Source organism: Pelophylax lessonae (genome assembly GCF_965119305.1).
Source record: "Pelophylax lessonae genome assembly, chromosome: 7".
Classification (NCBI taxonomy): Eukaryota; Metazoa; Chordata; class Amphibia; order Anura; family Ranidae; genus Pelophylax; species Pelophylax lessonae.
This window is the reverse complement of record NC_138774.1, coordinates 217,477,051-217,498,433: the sequence shown is the minus strand read 5'-3', so window position 1 is coordinate 217,498,433 and position 21,383 is coordinate 217,477,051. Positions and strand designations below refer to the sequence as shown.

Genomic DNA, 21,383 nt, shown 5'->3' with positions numbered 1-21,383 from the left:
CGGGACAGCCAATTGAAACATTTCAGCACATGGACATTCCCCCTACCTTATAAATAGACCAGAGCTGGCAGCCATTTCGCATTCTGCTTTTTGTCAGCATAGGGAGAGGTTGGCTGTGCGTATCAGGGACAGATTGCCAAACACGAATAGCTCTGTTAAGATCCACAAAAGTCCTTTTGAGGGCTGGTATTTGGTATAGGTCTACTAAACTTTCTTTTTAGTTTAGGGACAGGTATGCTGTGTTTAACTGTTCATCAGGGTCAGATCGAGCAGTGACACAAATCGCTCTGTTAATGTCCACAAAAGTCATGTTAAGGGCTGCTATATAATTGGTATAGGTGTGCAGTTTTTCAGTTTAGGGACAGGTATCCAGTGTGCTCCAGGGAAAGAGATCAGCAGTGACATGTGAATGCCTAACGTACCTCCAGCCACCAAATACTACGTTCTTAGCTGTCAGGTAAACCCATGTGGGCTACTTTTTGGGGCCTGGAAAGGGCGACACTTACTTCTGTTTCCTGTGAATGCCTAATTTTTCAGACTGGAATTGAAAATCAATGGGTCTGTAAAGGTTCCGCCAAATTGTGGAATGGATGCGGACCCATTTTACAGATGTGTGAATGGACCCTATATGTATTTGACATGTATTTACCAGCTGCTGTCAGTTCTAGCTGATTTATGAAAAAAAAGATGTTTTTGCTGTTAAAAAAAAGAAAAATAAATAAAAAAATTTTAGGGCAACTTTTTCAATTGCAATACTTCTGTTATGACATTGTCCATGTGCTGGGACTATTTGTGCACAGCTAGTAAGTCTTTTGTGGCTGCAAATATGACCTAAAGGTTTTTAAAGTTCGCCTCCCATTAAATGGGGCCCACCCCGAACTCGCGGTTCGCAGACATTTGAGGAAGTTTGCGGCTGACGTTCGCAAACCGCCCTGGCCAATGTTCGTCCATCACTACTGCTGAGCCTTATTTTACAGCTCCTTATCACTCCCGCCATTTAAGCTGCAGAGACAGCAGCTTGAGGTTTACAGAAAGCACTGCTGCAAAATTTTGATTTGTAGCTGTGACAGGAATTATACCGGCCATCACTTTCAGCATGCACTACCATCTGCTGAAGGCAACTTGTTCAAGTGAATGGGGCCACACTGCAACCTCCCCGGAACTGCGTGCAATGCACACAGTTGCAGTGCAGTAGTGCAGCATTAGGGGTTTAAAACGGGTGGTGAGGAGGCAACATATTGCCCCCACATATACCTACTGTGGGCAGAAGAAAGAGGACACCTGCTGAGAACACACCTCAGTCTCAGCGCAGTGCCACTGTAGAGTGAGGGCAGGCTGCCTTATCATGTGACATATCACATGACTGGAGACAGGAAGACAGAGAAGCTGCCTTCACTCCCAGCAGGTGTCACACTGACACCGAGATGTGAACTGTAAATACATATGTGGGGGGGGGGGGGGGGACAGTTTGCCATCTTTGCCCAGGGCGCTGGATGGTCTTGTCCCAACACTAGCTGAGAGTGCCATTTATTGCAGGCATGAATGTCTTTTAAAAATTGATTGCTATTAAATGATTTATCCAGGATGAATTGTAATGCTTTTTTGTGCTGGATTATTTCAATAAATGATATGTAGGTAATAGGTCGGTTTACATTACATCAGGCATTGATTGAGGCAATTAAAGAATTAGACACAGAAGTTTAATGAGAGTTACAACCAGCCACATATATGAATTTCAGGAACACATTAACTGTATACCCCACTTATCCCACCCACTTTAAAATCACAATCCAGACAGACTGAACCAGTTTGAAAATATGCAAAAAAAGCAGCCACTCTGAAAAATAAAGCATAGTTAATAATTATCAAAATGGCGAGAGTTATATTATAATGATGAGACTTATGCTGTCTCTCGATGTCATAAAAACTAACAATGAACGAACAAGAGCAATGAAAATACTTCACGTGGACAAAAATCTTAGATTTTTTTACAATAACTTGATGTTGTTCCTTAATTGATACATTTCCTGAGTGTAAATAATAAAAAAAAGTCTTGTTCTCATTTTGGAGAAAGTGCCCGTCTGTCTCTGACCTTGGCCAAATCTTTTGGAATATGAATAAATCTCTTCTTCTGTACAACTTTTGGGTCACCATAATAATAGTTCCATGCATACTCTGGAGAAAGGACCTTCATAGGTTTGTAATACAGGAAATATCTGTTTAAATAGCTTTCATCATGCCAAAGAGCCTCCATGTTCTTCTCCTTATCTGCTAGCATGGCATGGTGGCAGTGGTTGGTCAGTTTATAGACCTCCTCTATTTTGCCCCCAAAAAAGCAGCCAGTGTAGTAAAAATCCCCTTCATCTTCTGGAATATATCCTGCAGATTCTGGTCTGCGTTCATTGGTGAATCCTTTTCGTGATGCTCCATAGAAACCGGGGTGAATAACCCCAAAAACATCACCCAGGATCTCAGCTCCGAGGTGGTCAGTAAATTTCATATCCACATCAAGACAGACTAAATAGTCCACTTCATAGGTGAATCGGTCTTGGATATAATCTCGAATAATCTGCATGCGTCTCATGGTGATGTCCTGCCATCTCTTGTAGGAGGGGACTTCAATGACAAACAGCTCTCTATCCTGACCAAGCTTTATGTTAGTGATGTTACTGGGTTGATCAGTGAGGACATAGTAATTGACCTTATGTCCCACCATGAAGAACTTTTCAGCGGTTTCCAGAAAAGTCTTGATAAACTGAACATATCTAGAAAATAAGGTGAGAAAAAAGTGTTTGATTTGGTTAAGCCAAGTGAAGTGCTTATTATGCAATAAAACAGTCAACAATCTTTTTATTTCAGTGGTGGTCGAATTTCTTGAATTATAGGACCTCAAGTGCAGCCACTGACATCTCCAAAGGGCCATAGATAATATTGCGTCAATGTAATACAAAGTAATACAAACCCAATTCCAAAGAAGATGGGACACTATGTAAAATCTACATAAAAACAGAATGCAACGATTTGCAAATCTCATAAACCCATATTTTATTCACAATAGAAAATAGAAAACATATTAAATGTTTAATGACAGAAAATGTACCATGTAACTTGTAAGTTATTTACATGAAGTAATTTTTAAATTGATGAGAGCAACACGTCTCAAAAAAGCTGGGACAGGGCCACAAAAAGTTGGCAAAGTAAGTCAGTGGTATTACCAAGGAAAAGCTGGAAGAACCGTTTGTACCTTGTAGGTCAATTGGCAACAGGACAGTAACATGATTGGGTATAAAAAGAGCATCTTAGAGAGTCAGAGTGTCTAGGCATAAAGATGGGCAGAGGTTCACCAATCTGTGAAAGGCTGCATCTGAAAATTGTCAAACAAAATCAGAATAATGTTGCTCAATGTAAAATTGCAAAGACGTTAAATATATTATCATCTATAGTACATGATAGAATCAGAGAATCTGGAAAAATCCCTATTTGCAAGGGACAAGGCTGAAATGCAATATTGGATGCCCATGATCTTCAGGCCCTCAGACTGCACTGCATTAAAACCTGGCATGTAATGGACGTCACTGCATAGGCTCAGGAATACTTCCAAAATCAATTTCTGTGAACATGGTTCACGGTGCCATCCAAAATGCATGGTAAAGTTCTATCATGGGATCTATCTAGGGATATGGTTTGTGTTAACCATGAGTTTGCTGTTTAGTGAATGTACAAAAATATCAGTCAGAAGACTGTCATTTAGCAGTGGTAGCACTACTGCCACTAAAAATGATATGACAGATGCCTGGTGGTGTCATTGATATCATTATCAGGAGAGGTTTATCTAGCTCCCATGACAGGGATGCGGAACTGCGCCCCCTCTCCCCCTGGTAATGCATGTTGTAGTTTGGGTTTACTGACCAGTGTCCATTCTCTGTCCCCTTGCTCCGCTGTGCCCGGGACAGCTGTCCCTTCTGCCCACCCCTTCTCCTGGACTTGATTGACAGTATGTGGTTAACGATGTCACTCAGAATTCCCACCGTATTGTTACCATATAGAAGCCAGTTAGGATCTGTAATTTGCGACTGGTAAATTGCTGGGTGTAGCGGGATGTTGTGGTGGTGGGTCAATATTATCAGGCGTCACTGATCGAAATTAACTAATTCCCTGAACTACATAATTCACAAGGAATTTACATCATGGGCCATTGTTTTTTTTCTCAACAAAGGAACTTTGTACTATGTACCCTTCACTCACTCACTTGGGGGAGCAGATATCTAGGGGCCTCCCAATTGTAAAGGGGGTTTCAGATTCTGATAATCCCCCCCCCCACACACAGACCCCCACATCCATTTAGGGGGGCAGAATGCGAGGATGAGGCCCTTGTCCTCATCTACATAGAGACAAGGTGCCTTGCAAGGAGGGAGCTTTTGTTGCGCCCCCCCCCCCCCCCCCCGCAAGGTAATATCCCAATTTTGAGAGCATGTGGCCTGGTATAGTTCATGAGGTAGAGTGTGCACACTAACTGCTCCCCCTTTCCTGGCCAGTCAGGCTGTATGCCTAGATAAGGGCTTTTTATTAATCCCTAGGGGGACCTAACGCTGTTAAAAATAAAAATAAATGGTATAACTGTTTTTTAAAAGAAAAATACAGTGTGGGTATGCTCCTACCCCTAAAAATTCACAAAAGTTCCTTATCTAGGCATGCAACCTGGGTTGCCAGGAAAGGGATGGGGGGGGGGGGGCACGCATTCCTACTGAGAAATGGGACATACTACAGTTTGTGGTCCCCCAGTAGAACATCCTTTAGGTTTACTGGGTACTGCAATCTGCGAATGCCAATTTCAGGGCTGATTGGACTGAGTCCTTGGTCAGGAGATACTTCTTCTGTTCATGGCTGGCGGACTGGTTCCAGAAGGCTTGTTGGGAAAGCAAGGCTTGTTCTGTACACAAAGCCTCTCTGGAGATGGCCACACCAATGTCAATTACGTCGGAGCCCTTTGAATGGACTCCCTGACGATATCCAGCATGTTCTCTGAATAACACTATGCCTTGGTTTTTTTGTTGACCACTTTACCAAGTTTGCAGTAGTTGTCCCAACCAAGGACCAGACTGCTCCAATCATGGCTAAGCTATTCTGCCAGCATGTGGTATAACCATACGGATGCCCAAAACAAATGCTCTCGGACCAAGGCACGAACTCTGAGTTGGGGATCTTCTCCGCAACTGTGTTGCCTTAGTGGTATCAGGAAGTCACATACCACTCCATATCACTCCTAGGGTAACGGGGGTTGTGAGCGGTTCAACCACACTCTACTGGGCATCCTTAGGCCCTTCGAGCAAGGGCACTGTGATGTCTGGCATTCACACAGGGGTGCCGTGGTGTGGGCCTACAACAATATGGTCCACCATGCTTCTGGGCATACAACCTTGTTCCTTGTGTTCCGGTGCTACGGACGATTGCTGGTGAATCTCCTGCTGGACTCTCTGGAGAGCTCCCAACCTTGGACACCCAGCACCTTGGGCACAAGCACTAAGACCGGGTTCAGAAAGCTAAACTAGTGGTTCTGGATCGGCACAATGACTTGGCAATAGACACAGTTCTGGATGGACTACCGTTGTGACTGGGGGACAGGGTGTTGGTGAAAAACATCAAAAAGGAGAGAGGCAGCACACTGGAACTCAAGAGGGAGCATACCCCCTATCAGGTGGAAGGGCAGCCCTTCCCTTCAACTCAAGAGGAATGATGTAGTCTCAGAGGGGCCTAATCCCATTAAGAGACGTTTATAACCTGTTGAGGCCGTGTGTGCTGAGTGGTGATTGCACTACCAAGCCAGCTGGAGACAGAGAGCCCTTCAGCTCTGCGGATATTCCACCAGTACAGGAGATGCCTGAGAAATGGTACCTGTCCTCTTTCCTTTTGGAGCCTTCAGAGGCAAGAAGCCCAGCACCACGAGCACAGACAGTCAGGCCACCCCAGAGAGTACTACAGACTGTCCAGCTCTTTCTGAGAAATTGGTTTTGGGTCTGAATAAAGAGGGTGTGGGGATTGTGGATAGCCTTCGTTCTCCTGAAGCCCTGGAAACTCAACTAGAAGATGATTACCTGCAACATGACTCCCTAGAGGATGCTGTAGCTTGTCGCCTTTTGTGGTCTAACCGCAAGCAACTTCCTGCAAAATACTCTGATTATGTTTCGGGTTTCGTCTATCAGTCAGACATCACAAGGAGGCTTCCCGATGATGTCTGACTGACAGACGAAACCCGTACGAGAAGAGGTGAACAGTCGTCTCGGGTCTCTGAGATTTGTGCATGTCAACACAACGGCAGCATTTTTTAATTACCGGTACATGATCCGGAGAGGCACCTAAAAATGTAAGTGTTTTTAAACAGCATTTTAAAATAGCTTTTAAAAAAAGATGGTTTTGATTTATGAAATCCCTCTTTGCTTTTGCCCTTTTATGCATGTGAGCTTTCATCTGAGAGGAAACAGGACAAGCGAAGGACATCTAGCCACGCACAGTGGAGCAGCTGCCATCAATGCAGCTGTAGCAATGATCGAGGTATAATCTTTTAGAACCGGTAATTTACTACACAGAAAAAGTGATCCAAGTGACTATACAGCCACCTGATCACTTTTAGAGGTAGTGGAAAAGGGTATCATCATGAACGTCAGATTGAGAGCAATAATTCTAGTGCCAGACCTCCTGTTTAACTCTAAACTGGTAATCTGTAAAGGCTTTTAAAACCTCACCTCTAAAGATTTTTAGGTACCGTAGTACACAATTTTTTAAACTATTTTTATTGACAAAGAAGCAAAAGACAAATCGGTAAAGCATTCAACATGCTCAACATGAGCATGAAAATAAAAAAAAAAAAAGGAAAAGGTACAGAGTTTGGTACACATAGATATAATTGTTAAAGAGTCATATTTGTATGAGTTTCAGCTTCCAATCATAACAAAGATCAGTAACAAATCCCACTTTGACCCAGTACAATCCAACTGAATATATAGCAAAGCTACAACTAGTACATGGATATATTTCCCTATGCAAACAAAGAACAATAACAAATAGTACTTTTCTTTCATGTAAGTGATGGTGAGGGAGGAGGAACACCAGGCATCCCACACCTTGTCATACCTAATGGGACAGCTCCTGTCTTCAAAAATGATTTTCTTGGGGGGCGTGGCCAGATCCCGAGTGAGATGGCTGCTTGCTGAAACCGCTCCGAACCAAGGCAGAGATCCAGGGCTCAGCAACAAGGGTAAACTCGCCCACGCTGCACGGGAAACCCTGCTTGACATACAGGAACCCTCAAGCTACCCGACGATGTCCAAATGGAGGAAGGAGCAGACGGGTCCTCGTAAGCTAACAGACTTCTATCCGCCTCCAGGCAGGCCGCAAAGCCAAGATGGCGCCTGCGGCTTGCCTGACTCCACACACGGCCGGGACTCCGCTCATCTACAGGCATTGATGTGAGGGGATGACGCCAATCAAATTGCAGCACAAGAACACCCCTCATCCACATTCACTCCGACTACTAGCCCAGCAAAATCTAGGCTGAGGCTTTCTCCTGATGAGACACAGGATCTGGAGGTAAGCCCTCACACTCAGCCCCCACAAGCAGGCCTTAAACTACACGCCTCCATTGCTGCTTTCCCTACATCAAACCAGTCTGTGCTAGATACAACTCTTAGAGACATGCTAGGATCAGTGCAGAGCTCTATTCAATCTGACACATAATGAATATTAAGCAACACTTCACGTCTGAAATGTCACACATGGGAAACAGAATGGTCAGTGTTGAATAAAAGATAGGGGAAATCACCACATCCTTCAATGACATGGTAGATGCTCAAAGGGAGGAATCTGGGGACATAGAAGAACTGCGAGCCAAGCTGGCCGACGTGGAGGACCGCTCCAGGTGGAACAACATTAAGATAAGGGGGATTCTCATAGGGCAATATCTGATGAACCATCTGGATCCATTGCCAGATAAATGGCGGATCAGATTGATTCCATTTAAGCGCAATAGCCTTTCGAGCCAAAAATAGAGTCCCTCAATAGAATAGCCCTATGGAGATTATCATAGGGCAATATTTGATTCACCATCTGGATCCATTGCCAGATAGATGACAGAGCAGATTGATTCCATTTAAGCGCAATAGCCTTTCGAGCCTGGTGCAGGAATGGGACCTGTTGGTAAGAATTCCATGCAAATTTGAAATCGCATGTGCTATACAAGTGCCTAAAATTGGGCCTTTGCCATATGTGGTGCCTGAACACTGTAACCAAGGCCTCATAGTTACTCTTGCTTGGTGCAGGAATGGGACCTGCTGGTAAGAATTCCATACAAATTTGAAATTGTATGTACTACACAGGTGCCAAAAAATTGGGCCTTTGGTGTTGGTGGTGCCTGAATAACGTAAACCCTCACAGTTAGCAGGGCACAGGGACAGGGCCTGCTGTTAAAAATTACATACAACATTTAAATTGTATGCACCTGTCATACAAGTGCAGACAAATTAGGCCTTGGGGGTTGGTAGTGACCTAAACCAAAAACATTGTTGGAAGCTAGCAGAATCAAGGTAGATGAATAGGATAGGCAGCATATGCAGTCTTTTTTACATTCAATACGTTTTTTTTTAGTTTTACATAAGAGAATATAATCAGAACAAATACAACAGAAAATTCAAATTTTCAACAGGTTCCAATGCATGTACACAGATTCATAAAAACTGATGATTGGTACAGTATTTGACAGTCAGAAGTAACAGGAATATCAGGAAGTAACCAAAGCATTACAGGTCATAAAGAGGTATGGCAAATGGTGAGAGTAACACTATGTAGCATTATATTGATATAAGTTATGTTTGTGCTTGGAAGTAGTACGGAAGTGGGAGTCTCATCCATCCCGGACCCAGAACCCTAAGGAGCATTGTCACTAGGTCCGGTCTGAGGGAGCTCCCCCACAGCCAGTGGGGTCACTAGGAAGGTACTATTCTTTCAAGAGAGCCTTAGTGCCTGATTCAGATAGGGCCAGCAATCCCAGGACTTTTGGAATTTCTTAAATGACAAGGAATTGATTGCTAGAGATTTCTCTAGGAGATAGTTGTCATCAACAAGAGATATTACCTCAGATAGATTGGGAGTGGTAGTAGATATCCAATTACGGAGAATAAGGGTCCTGGCTGCTAACAATATGTGAGTTATCATTTGTCTATGGTTGTGAGGGTATCGGTTGATGTTAATATTTAATACAGCCAGTTCTGGGTTTGGGGGTAAAAGTACTCCTGTGCAGGAGGAGATACGCTGGAATATTTTATGCCAAAAGCTTCTGAGTGATGCACAGTCCCACAGAATGTGATGCAAAGTACCCGTTTTGCCGCATTCCCTCCAACACAGTGAGGGTATTGATGGTGACATCTTGGCCAGCCTGTAGGGGGTGTAATACAATTTTAACTGTAGTTTCCCAGTGGTTAGTGCATTTAGAAAATCTGTATATCGAGCGCAGTGCTGTATGCCACTGTTTGAAAGTGAAAGTTAGTTTCAAATCTTTCTCCCATTTAAGCATATTTACCATCTTCTGGGAGGGTGTATTCCCTGATAGGATGTTATAGAAAGTAGATATGCCTTTATTAGTTCCATGTGGTTAAATTAACATGGGTAGCGGTTAGGGAGTGTTTCCCAAGAAGAAAAAGTATTCTTGATACAGTCAACGATGTGTCGGGCAGTAGGTTAAATTCTGTCATTATGTCTTCTCTACTCTTGAGACCCAAAGGTGACCGGAGTTGTGAGATGTGTGTTAGTCCTAGGGTTTCCAATTTGTAAATGTTCAGGTTGCTGTATATAGTCGTGAGGGTGGATAGTGGTAGGTTGTGAATGTCAGTAGGTATGGCTCTTGGTTCTATGTTGTTGACCGTTCTCCAGGCTTGGAGGGAAGCCTTAACCGTAGGTGGGAGCTTAGCGAAGTTCCATGGGATCCAAAGATCTCTCAGAAGCATGAGGTTAAGGTTAGAAGTAGGTACTAGTTGTTCTTCGGTTTTTGACCAAAGGGGGGCGTCATCATGGGGGGTCCAATGTTTAAGCTGATCGAGTCTAGTGGCCCAGTAGTAAGCGGAGATATCGGGTTGTCCCGCTCCTCCTAGGTATTTATGGTTTGTGAGTATATTATATGCAACTCTTGCTTTCTTACCCAGCCATAGGAATTCCCTCAGTGTAGCTACAAGAGTGTGTAATTGTGTTTTGGTAAATGGGACAGGGAGGGCTCTGAATAAGTAGAGGATTTGTGGTAAGATGTTCATCTTAATCGCCGAGATTCTAGCCCCCCATGATAAGTTCAGGGAAGCTATCCTTTTTAATTCAGTTGTTAGTTTTTGTCTAAGGGGGCCTAGATTGTTCTTGACAAGATCTGTGGTTTTGGAGGTAATAAAAATTCCTAAATATGAAATCTTGTCCGCTGTCCAGGGGAAGGGGCAGGAGTTGGTTAGAGTTTGTTTAGTTTCTGGGGGTACTCCTAGGTCAAGGATCGTCGATTTTGTGGTGTTAATTTTATAAAATGAAATTTTACTGAATTCATTCAAAATTTGGTATGTAGCGGGTAATGAGATTTTGGGTTTTGTCAGCATTAATATAATGTCATCGGCAAACAAATTTATTTTATGATCATAACCATCAGTGTTTAATACACGAACATGTCTGTCGGAGCGAAGGGTTGCAGCAAGGGGTTCTAAAATTAAATTGAAGACTGTTGGGGACAAGGGGCACCCCTGCCTGGTACCGTTGGATAAGGTGATCGGTTTGGACAATGCACCTGAAGCAAAGACCCTGGTAGAAGGTTGTGAATAAATGGCCATAATGGCAGAAAAAATATTGCCTCGAAGGCCAAATTTGTGTAGGGTAGCCTTCATGTAGCTCCAGTTGACTCTGTCAAACGTCTTCTATGCATCCAGGGAAAGGAGGAGAGAAGGCGTTTGACTTTTTTCGGCCATATGTAGCACATCCACTATACATCTAGTGGCGTCTGACGTTTGGCGACCCTGTATGAATCCCATCTGATCTTTTCCTATTGGGGAGGGAACCATCTCCTGTAGGCGCCCTGCAAGCATTTTAATGTCTGTATTCAACAGAGATATAGGGCGGTAGTTGCCCAGGAAGAGATGGATCCTTCCCTGGTTTTGGTATGGTAACAATGTATGCTCCCAGCATATCCGCAGGAAAACTAGTCTCGGTTGCAGCTTTAGTGTAAACATCCAGTAAATGTGGTATTAGAATATAGCTGTACAATTTATAATATTCGCTCGGGAATCCGTCGGGTCCTGGGGATTTACCGTTGGGAAGTGAGTTTATGGTTTTTCTAACTTCGTCTCACGTAAATGGAGCGTTGAGAGTAGACAATTGTTGTTCGGTAAGGGACGGTAGGTCTAATTTATCCAAAAAGGCAGATATTTCAGATATAGTCGGGGTATGGATGGTGCTGTCTTGGTCAAGATTGTATAGTGAGTGATAGTAGTTTGCAAATTCATTTGCTATGTCTTGAGGATGGGTAAATTTAGTGTTTGTCTGAGGGTTGGTCATATGGGAGATTTTGGATTTGGTCTGTTTGGCTTTAATTCTGTTAGCCAGTGCTTTTCCTGGCTTGTTAGCGTGAGCATAGTATGTCGTTTTGAGTTTGCGGAATACCTTGTCGTGTTGTGTTAGAAGTTGTTGACATAGGTCATGTCTCAGGTCATGTAGGGTATTGCCTAGGGATGGGTCGGGTACCACTTTGTGGTTTTGTTCTAGGGTGTTGATTTGGGACAGTAGGTTGGAGAGTTTTTGGTTATGTAATTTTTTCATTTTAGAATTTTGTAGGATGCAGATGCCTCTTATGAATGCCTTATAAGGACCATGGGTTAGAGACAGAGTTTTCATTAAAGCTAAAGAATTCCTGCAGGTGCTGGGATACACACTTACCAACTTGTTCAGTCTGAAGATTTCGGATATTACATCTCCATACTTGCCCCGCAGATCTCGGGATTCCCTCATCAACAGTCAGTTCTATTGCTGCACGGTCAGACCATGTAATGTTTTTAATCTCTGCAGAAGAAGTTCTTCCCAGGAGGTGCCACTCCACCAGAAAGAGGTCAATAGGATAGGATTTATGTGAAAAAACTAATTTATACCCGCGCTTATGGAATAAAATAACTAAATTATAAATCTCCAAGTGATCAAATGGTGTATAAATTCAGTGCAAAGAAATAATATATTTATAAATGAGCAGCTGCTGCGACACTAAGAAAATCTTAGGAATGATATACAACACAAATTTAAAGCAGCGCTAGCCCTTAAAATTGTATAAATAAATAAATAAATAAATAAATGACACTAGGTATCTCCTAGGTAAAAAATGTGACACTCTCAAGTAAAAAATGTGGATATAAAATTTGGTTAAACAATTTTTAGAAACAACTATATATTAAATAATGTGAAAATGACAATATTTCGGTGCTAAAATACATATATAATTATAAAAAGCTGTGACATCGTGCTAAAGTCCATAAAAAATAACCCTTAGGTGATCAAAGTAAGGTGCTCCGGTGCCGGTTATACAATAAAGTGCTCCAAGGTGAAAAGGTGCCCCTCTTGGTTCGCTACTCACCACAACGCCAATATTTAAGAGCCTCAACAGTATTGCAAATAAGCCTTGACACCAGGATAATTTCCTCTGTACGCCTTTCACTGTATGTATGGGTCCGCTTGCGCATCCACCATTAAGAGAAATAAACGGCGTATATAGTGAAGTAAGTACGTAAGGTTTTATTTCTGCTTAGCAGCCAAATGCATACTTACAGCAAGTAAAAGATAATTAGGCATATACAAACAGTGCCTCGTGGTTACGCCGCTCGGCGTGCGTTCCACGGACAGGAAGTGATGAACCGGAAATGACGTGCCGCTCCGTGCGTGACAGGAAATGCGTCAACGCGTTTCGCCGTAACTTCCGGCGTTTTCAAAGACATCATTTCCTGTTTACATCGGCCTTTTATATGATAGGCAACCAGTCGTCATATCCCGGTATCATATTATTACAGAAATGTAATCTTGCAAAAACATCGCAAATCATCTATACAGTATCTAGATTGGTATATTGGCATTACCAACCGGCATTTTTTCAACTTATATTTTGATTGAGATATTAGATAAATTGCGGTATGTAAATTCCGGATTTCACTTCCTGTTTACATCAAATCGACATATTAAAACATATATTTTATTTGGCACATTGGCTATTAAAATTGTGATATAAAACACACATTACAATCATAAAAATGGACTTATAAGTAAAAATAAATAGATAAAAAATACCCAATGAAATTTTATTTATATTAATTTTAAAAACCAATTATTTGCTAAAAATTATTATGTCAGATGAACTTGTGGAAAAATAAATATCATTATTATTATATATATGTTATGGATTCCATTTAATTGACATTATAATTACTCTAAATGTAAAAAATAAAAAATAAAAAATTAAAAATTAAAAATTATAAAATGATTTGACATTATTGTTATATTATTTATTTGTTATACATGTAGGGGATAGATTCATTAGTCAATATCTATATTGACGGACTTTAGATAATATTACAATTGGAGGATGCTTGAAATACAGTGATATTCTATATATACAATTTTAAAATCATGATCTGAATCTTTTATTTGATTGGACCTAAATCAAAATGTATTATAACATTATTGATTTGACATTATTGTTATATTGTTTATTTGTTATACATATATGGGATGAGTTCATTGGTCTATATCTATATTGACAGATTTTGAATAATATTACAATTGGAGGATGTTTAAAATACAGTGATATTCAATATATTCAATTTAAAATTATAATCTGAATTTTTTATTTGATTGGACCTAAAATTAAATCAACTTAGATTATAACAACAAATTAATTTATAGGAGGTGTGATGGGAATGGAATTCTTTTGTTTCAGAGAGAAAGGGGGCAGAGAGATGGACCTATTGTACATACTTGGGTTACCAGTTGGATAGAAAACAATTGACATCAATATCCACGTTTAACCCCTTTGGTTTTAATGTCTCTAAACGATGGATCCATTGCGTCTCATTCTGTGATATAGCTTTTTTTAGGTTGCCGCCCCTCCAATGGGGCTCAATTTTATCGATACCACAGAAAGTTAGAAAGGCAGGATTGCTCTGGTGCACTAACTTAAAATGATGGGAGAGACTGTGGTTTTTGAACCCTTTTTTAATGTTTGAAACGTGTTCTCTGAGTCTTGTTCTTAGTTCTCTTGTGGTTCTACCCACGTACTGAAGAGCCACACCAGAGAGGCAGCGGGAGATTAGGGAAGTTAACGAGTGGCTGAGGAGCTGGTGTAGTAAGGAGGGTTTCGGGTTCCTGGAGAACTGGGCCGACTTCTCAGTCGGTCACCGGCTCTTTGGTAGGGACGGATTGCACCTAAATGGGGTGGGTGCAGCCGTACTGGGTGAGAGGATGGCCAAAAAGTTAGAGGGGCTTTTAAACTAGGGAATGGGGGGGAGGGTACAGATGTAGAATTAGCCAGTGGAAAGCAAGTTTCAGAGGGCAGAAATGGGGGCATTAGCGGTAGGGTGTTCGGAGCCCCTATACCCAGGGTGGGTACGGGGAAAAATCAAGAGAGCAGCCTAAAAACATCAAAATTACGAGGCTTATATACCAATGCCAGAAGCCTGGCCAACAAGATGGGAGAGCTGGAGCTGCTGATGTTTGAGGAGGACTTAGATTTTGTGGGGATAACTGAGACTTGGTTTGACAGCTCTCATGACTGGATGGCGACCATTCAGGGGTATTCCCTTTATCGCAGAGATAGAGAGGGTAAAAAAGGGGGAGGGGTATGTTTGTATATTAAGAACAGTATACAGGTAAATATGAGGGATGATATTAATAATGGAGCTATGGACGAGGCAGAATCCCTATGGGTAGAGCTTCAAAGGAAAGGCACGGTGGGGAAGGTAATATTGGGCGTATGCTATAGGCCCCCAAACCAGAGGGAGGAGGGTGAGGTGGACCTCATGTTACAGATAGGATTGGCAGCAAGGATGGGAAATGTCATTATAATGGGGGACTTTAATTATCCTGATATAGACTGGGCAGAAGGAACCGCGCATTCAGCCAAGGCTCGGCAGTTCCTAAATGTTTTGCAGGACAATTTCATGGGTCAGATGGTGAATGCACCGACAAGAAGCAATGCGGTACTTGACCTACTGATTACCAACAATACAGACCTGCTCACGGATATAGAAATACGGGACAACTTAGGGAACAGTGACCATAGGTCAATTGGTTTCAGTATTAATTACAGTAATAGGAAACACAAGGGTAATATAAGGACACTGAATTTCAAAAGAGCCAATTTCCCTAAACTGCGCTCGCTGCTAGAAAATATCAATTGGGATAGAACCCTGGGAACAAAGAACACGGAGGAAAAATGGGAGTGCTTCAAGAGCATACTTAACAAGGGGGTGGACCAGTGCATTCCACAGGGAAATAAATTTAAAAGAGCAAAACTAAACCCTGGGTGGCTAAACTCCAACATAAAAATGTATATTAGAGCTAAAGAAAAGGCCTTCAAAAAATACAAGACTGAGGGGTCATTGGCAGCATTTAAGCATTACAAAGAGTGTAATAAGAAATGTAAAGATGAAATCAGGGCGGCTAAAATAGAACACGAGAGACATATAGCGGAGGAGAGTAAAAAGAACCCCAAGAAGTTCTTTAAGTATATAAACAGTAAGAAAGCGAGGCCAGAACACATTGGCCCCATAAAAGATGATAAAGGAAAAATGGCCACTGAGGACAGAGAAAAGGCGGAAGTGTTAAATAATTTCTTTTCTTCAGTCTTCACAAAGGAATCGGGGGGCTACACGAACCTAGCTTGTAAGGCCGAACTAAATAATACACCTCAGGAAGTGCCGCCATGGCTAACAGAGGATAGACTTAGAGCTAAACTAGAGAAACTTAACATAAATAAATCCCCGGGACCGGATGGCTTGCACCCAAGGGTTCTAAATGAGCTCAGTCAGGTGATTGCCAGACCATTATTCTTGATCTTTAAGGATAGTTTACAGACGGGTATGGTGCCAGCTGATTGGAAAAAAGCCAACGTGGTACCAATATTTAAAAAGGGGCCGAGATATATCCCGGGTAACTATAGGCCGGTCAGCCTAACATCTGTAGTCTGCAAAATTTTGGAGGGGATGATAAGGGACCACATACAAGACTTTAGTAATGAAAACGGTATTATAAGTAGTAATCAGCATGGATTCATGAAAAATCGTTCATGCCAAACCAATCTATTAACCTTCTACGATGAAGTGAGCTGCCACTTAGATAAAGGTAAGCCTGTGGATGTGGTGTATCTGGACTTTGCAAAGGCCTTTGACACCGTTCCCCACAAACGCTTACTGTACAAACTAAGGAAGGTAGGTATGGACCATAAGGTGAGTACCTGGATAGAGAACTGGCTCCAGGGGAGAGTACAGAGGGTGGTGATTAATGGGGAGTACTCTGATTGGGCGGGTGTGGAAAGTGGGGTCCCCCAGGGTTCTGTCCTGGGACCAATCCTGTTTAATTTATTCATAAATGATCTAGAGGAGGGGATATCTAGTACAATCTCAGTATTTGCAGATGATACTAAATTAGGCATGCCAATATCTTCTATGCAGGATGTGGAAATCTTGCAAGCAGACCTGAACAAAATAACGGGGTGGGCAACTACATGGCAGATGAGATTTAATGTAGAAAAATGTAAAGTAATGCACTTGGGGGCCAGAAACCAGAAAGCAAGCTACTCACTAGGGGGGGAACCTCTGGGTGAGTCTAGGATGGAAAGGGACCTGGGGGTACTGGTAGACAACAGGCTTGGAAGTGGCATGCAATGCCAAGCCGCTGCAAGCAAAGCCAACAGAATACTGGGTTGTATAAAAAAGGGGATTCACTCCAGAAATAAAGAGATTATTCTTCCACTCTACAAGACTCTGGTCCGGCCACATCTGGAGTATGCTGTCCAGTTCTGGGCACCGGTCCTCAGGAAGGATGTGCTGGAACTGGAGAAAGTCCAGAGAAGGGCAACAAAAATAATTAGGGGAATGGAGGACATCGGCTATGAGGAAAGACTACAAGCACTGAACCTATTCTCTCTGGAGAAGAGACGCTTGAGGGGGGATATGATATCAATGTACAAATACTGTACTGGCGACCCTAGCATAAGGAACAAACTATTTAGAGTAAGGGAATACAATAAGACACGTGGCCACTCACTAAAACTAGAGGAAAGGCGGTTTAACCTTAAAGTGCGTAAGGGGTTCTTCACTGTAAGAGCGGTAAGGATGTGGAATTCTCTTCCGCAAGCAGTCGTATCAGCGGGGAGCATTGATAGTTTCAAAAAACTATTGGATGGACACCTTAAAGACCACAACATACAGGGGTATACAATGTACGGTTAAAAGCAAACACACACACATAGGTTGAACTGGATGGACTTGTGTCTTTTTTCAGCCTCACTAACTATGTAACTATGTATGTAACTGAAGCCCGCAAGGACATGAGAGAAGGTAAGTTACATGGGTAGAGGCGCACGTAATAAATTTATTGATTTTATAGGTTTTACCATTATAAAAAGATTTAAAAACACTACTTTTCCTTTTTCTGTACCTCGAGGTTCTGCAGATCACGCACCTCCCACAGCTAAAAAAGCCAACCTGATCTAAAAACGTACAGGTCTTTATAGGTGGGTTAGCTACATTGTGCGCCAATTGTAGTCTCAGGGTCTTGGGTTTCGTATAAATGAATTGTGGTTTTGAGGGTAAAAGGGTCTTTAAAACATTATCTTTTAGTAAAAGGTGCCAGTGTTTTTTAAAAATTCTTTCAATTTGGGAGTGCTGTCTTGAAAAACTTGTTAAAAAGGCTAGGCTAAAATCTTTTTCTTTATTTTTTTCCTTTTTCTTAAATAGGTCTTTACGTTCCATATTTCTGACCTTATTTTTAGTTGCTAAAAGATCTTTGGTTTTATACCCTTTTTCTTGGAATTTTTTTATAATTACATCGGCCTGTACATCATAATCGCTTTTTCTATTGCAATTTCTCCTTATCCTCATTTACTGGCTATTTGGAATACTATTAAGCCATCTGGGGTGATGGCAACTTCCCACTGGAATATAGCCATTGGCATCCACTTCTTTAAAATACGTTTTGGTAAAAAGCCTGTTGAAATTTTTAAAAATACACAAATCTAAAAAGTTAATATTGTTAAAATTATAAACATGGGAGAAAGAGATATCATACGGATTATTATTCATAAATATTAAAAACTGATCCAATGAGTCCTGCGTTCCTCTCCACACGATAAAATGTCGTCTATATATCTCTTGTAGGTGATGAGTTCTTTTGGTCTGTTTTTAAAAATCTGTTCGCTTTCCCATTTTTGCATAAAAATATTAGCTATGGAAGGAGCATATTTGGCTCCCATAGCCACACCCTTTCTTTGTCTAAAAAACTTTTTCTCATGCCAAAAAAAGTTGTGGCTCATTGCAAGATCTAATCCCTGCAATAAAAATTCTTTCTGCTTCGTTTTTATCTCAGTTTGGTCTAAGGCCCATTTTGCTGCTCTTAGGGCAAACTCTTGCTTGATATTGGTGTAGAGGGAATTGACATCTACTCCCACTAGAATGTCATTCTCCTCTACCTCTAGATCTTTTAAAATTTCCATTAAATGTTTGCTGTCCCGTAAATATGCTGAACCCTCTTGTGCCAGGGGCTGGAAAAAGCAATCCAGGTATTCTCCTAGCCTTGATAAGAGGGAATCAACCCCACTTACTATGGGTCTCCCCGGTGGATGTTCCTTATTTTTATGGAGTTTCGGTAGGTGGTAAATAACCGGCACTCTAGGTGCGTCGGGTACCAGATACCGACTTTCTTTTTTATTTATAATCCCTCCTTTACTTGCCCATTTTACCAACTTTGTTAATTTGGCTTTATATTTGTTAGTAGGGTTTCCTTTTAGTAATTCATATGTGTCTGGGTCGTTAACCAGTGGGGTAGATGTCAATTCCCTCTACACCAATATCAAGCAAGAGTATGCCCTAAGAGCAGCAAAATGGGCCTTAGACCAAACTGAGATAAAAACGAAGCAGAAAGAATTTTTATTGCAGGGATTAGATCTTGCAATGAGCCACAACTTTTTTTGGCATGAGAAAAAGTTTTTTAGACAAAGAAAGGGTGTGGCTATGGGAGCCAAATATGCTCCTTCCATAGCTAATATTTTTATGCAAAAATGGGAAAGCGAACAGATTTTTAAAAACAGACCAAAAGAACTCATCACCTACAAGAGATATATAGACGACATTTTTATCGTGTGGAGAGGAACGCAGGACTCATTGGATCAGTTTTTAATATTTATGAATAATAATCCGTATGATATCTCTTTCTCCCATGTTTATAATTTTAACAATATTAACTTTTTAGATTTGTGTATTTTTAAAAATTTCAACAGGCTTTTTACCAAAACGTATTTTAAAGAAGTGGATGCCAATGGCTATATTCCAGTGGGAAGTTGCCATCACCCCAGATGGCTTAATAGTATTCCAAATAGCCAGTTAATGAGGATAAGGAGAAATTGCAATAGAAAAAGCGATTATGATGTACAGGCCGATGTAATTATAAAAAAATTCCAAGAAAAAGGGTATAAAACCAAAGATCTTTTAGCAACTAAAAATAAGGTCAGAAATATGGAACGTAAAGACCTATTTAAGAAAAAGGAAAAAAATAAAGAAAAAGATTTTAGCCTAGCCTTTTTAACAAGTTTTTCAAGACAGCACTCCCAAATTGAAAGAATTTTTAAAAAACACTGGCACCTTTTACTAAAAGATAATGTTTTAAAGACCCTTTTACCCTCAAAACCACAATTCATTTATACGAAACCCAAGACCCTGAGACTACAATTGGCGCACAATGTAGTTAACCCACCTATAAAGACCTGTACGTTTTTAGATCAGGTTGGCTTTTTTAGCTGTGGGAGGTGCGTGATCTGCAGAACCTCGAGGTACAGAAAAAGGAAAAGTAGTGTTTTTAAATCTTTTTATAATGGTAAAACCTATAAAATCAATAAATTTATTACGTGCGCCTCTACCCATGTAACTTACCTTCTCTCCTGTCCTTGTGGGCTTCAGTACGTGGGTAGAACCACAAGAGAACTAAGAACAAGACTCAGAGAACACGTTTCAAACATTAAAAAAGGGTTCAAAAACCACAGTCTCTCCCATCATTTTAAGTTAGTGCACCAGAGCAATCCTGCCTTTCTAACTTTCTGTGGTATCGATAAAATTGAGCCCCATTGGAGGGGCGGCAACCTAAAAAAAGCTATATCACAGAATGAGACGCAATGGATCCATCGTTTAGAGACATTAAAACCAAAGGGGTTAAACGTGGATATTGATGTCAATTGTTTTCTATCCAACTGGTAACCCAAGTATGTACAATAGGTCCATCTATCTGCCCCCTTTCCTTCCCCCTTACTTTCCCTATAACATACGCATGAAACAAAAGAATTCCATTCCCATCACACCTCCTATAAATTAATTTGTTGTTATAATCTAAGTTGATTTAATTTTAGGTCCAATCAAATAAAAAATTCAGATTATAATTTTAAATTGAATATATTGAATATCACTGTATTTTAAACATCCTCCAATTGTAATATTATTCAAAATCTGTCAATATAGATATAGATTAATGAACTCATCCCATATATGTATAACAAATAAACAATATAACAATAATGTCAAATCAATAATGTTATAATACATTTTGATTTAGGTCCAATCAAATAAAAGATTCAGATCATGATTTTAAAATTGTATATATAGAATATCACTGTATTTCAAGCATCCTCCAATTGTAATATTATCTAAAGTCCGTCAATATAGATATTGACTAATGAATCTATCCCCTACATGTATAACAAATAAATAATATAACAATAATGTCAAATCATTTTATAATTTTTAATTTTTAATTTTTAATTTTTTATTTTTTATTTTTTACATTTAGAGTAATTATAATGTCAATTAAATGGAATCCATAACATATATATAATAATAATGATATTTATTTTTCCACAAGTTCATCTGACATAATAATTTTTAGCAAATAATTGGTTTTTAAAATTAATATAAATAAAATTTCATTGGGTATTTTTTATCTATTTATTTTTACTTATAAGTCAATTTTTATGATTGTAATGTGTGTTTTATATCACAATTTTAATAGCCAATGTGCCAAATAAAATATATGTTTTAATATGTCGATTTGATGTAAACAGGAAGTGAAATCCGGAATTT

The 21,383-nt window shown here is 40.6% G+C and overlaps 1 protein-coding gene across 1 annotated transcript in view; it reads right to left on the bottom strand.

The window, feature by feature from the left end:
- Window positions 1–2,017: 2,017 nt before the first annotated feature.
- Window positions 2,018–21,383, bottom strand: part of LOC309559548 (histo-blood group ABO system transferase-like) — a 117,554-nt gene continuing 98,188 nt past the window's right edge. Inside the window, exon 2 of the mRNA XM_082262850.1 lies at window positions 2,018–2,765. Coding sequence (XP_082118976.1) covers window positions 2,060–2,716 — 657 coding nt within the window. The 5' untranslated portion in view covers window positions 2,717–2,765 and the 3' untranslated portion in view covers window positions 2,018–2,059. The remainder of the gene's footprint in view (window positions 2,766–21,383) is intronic.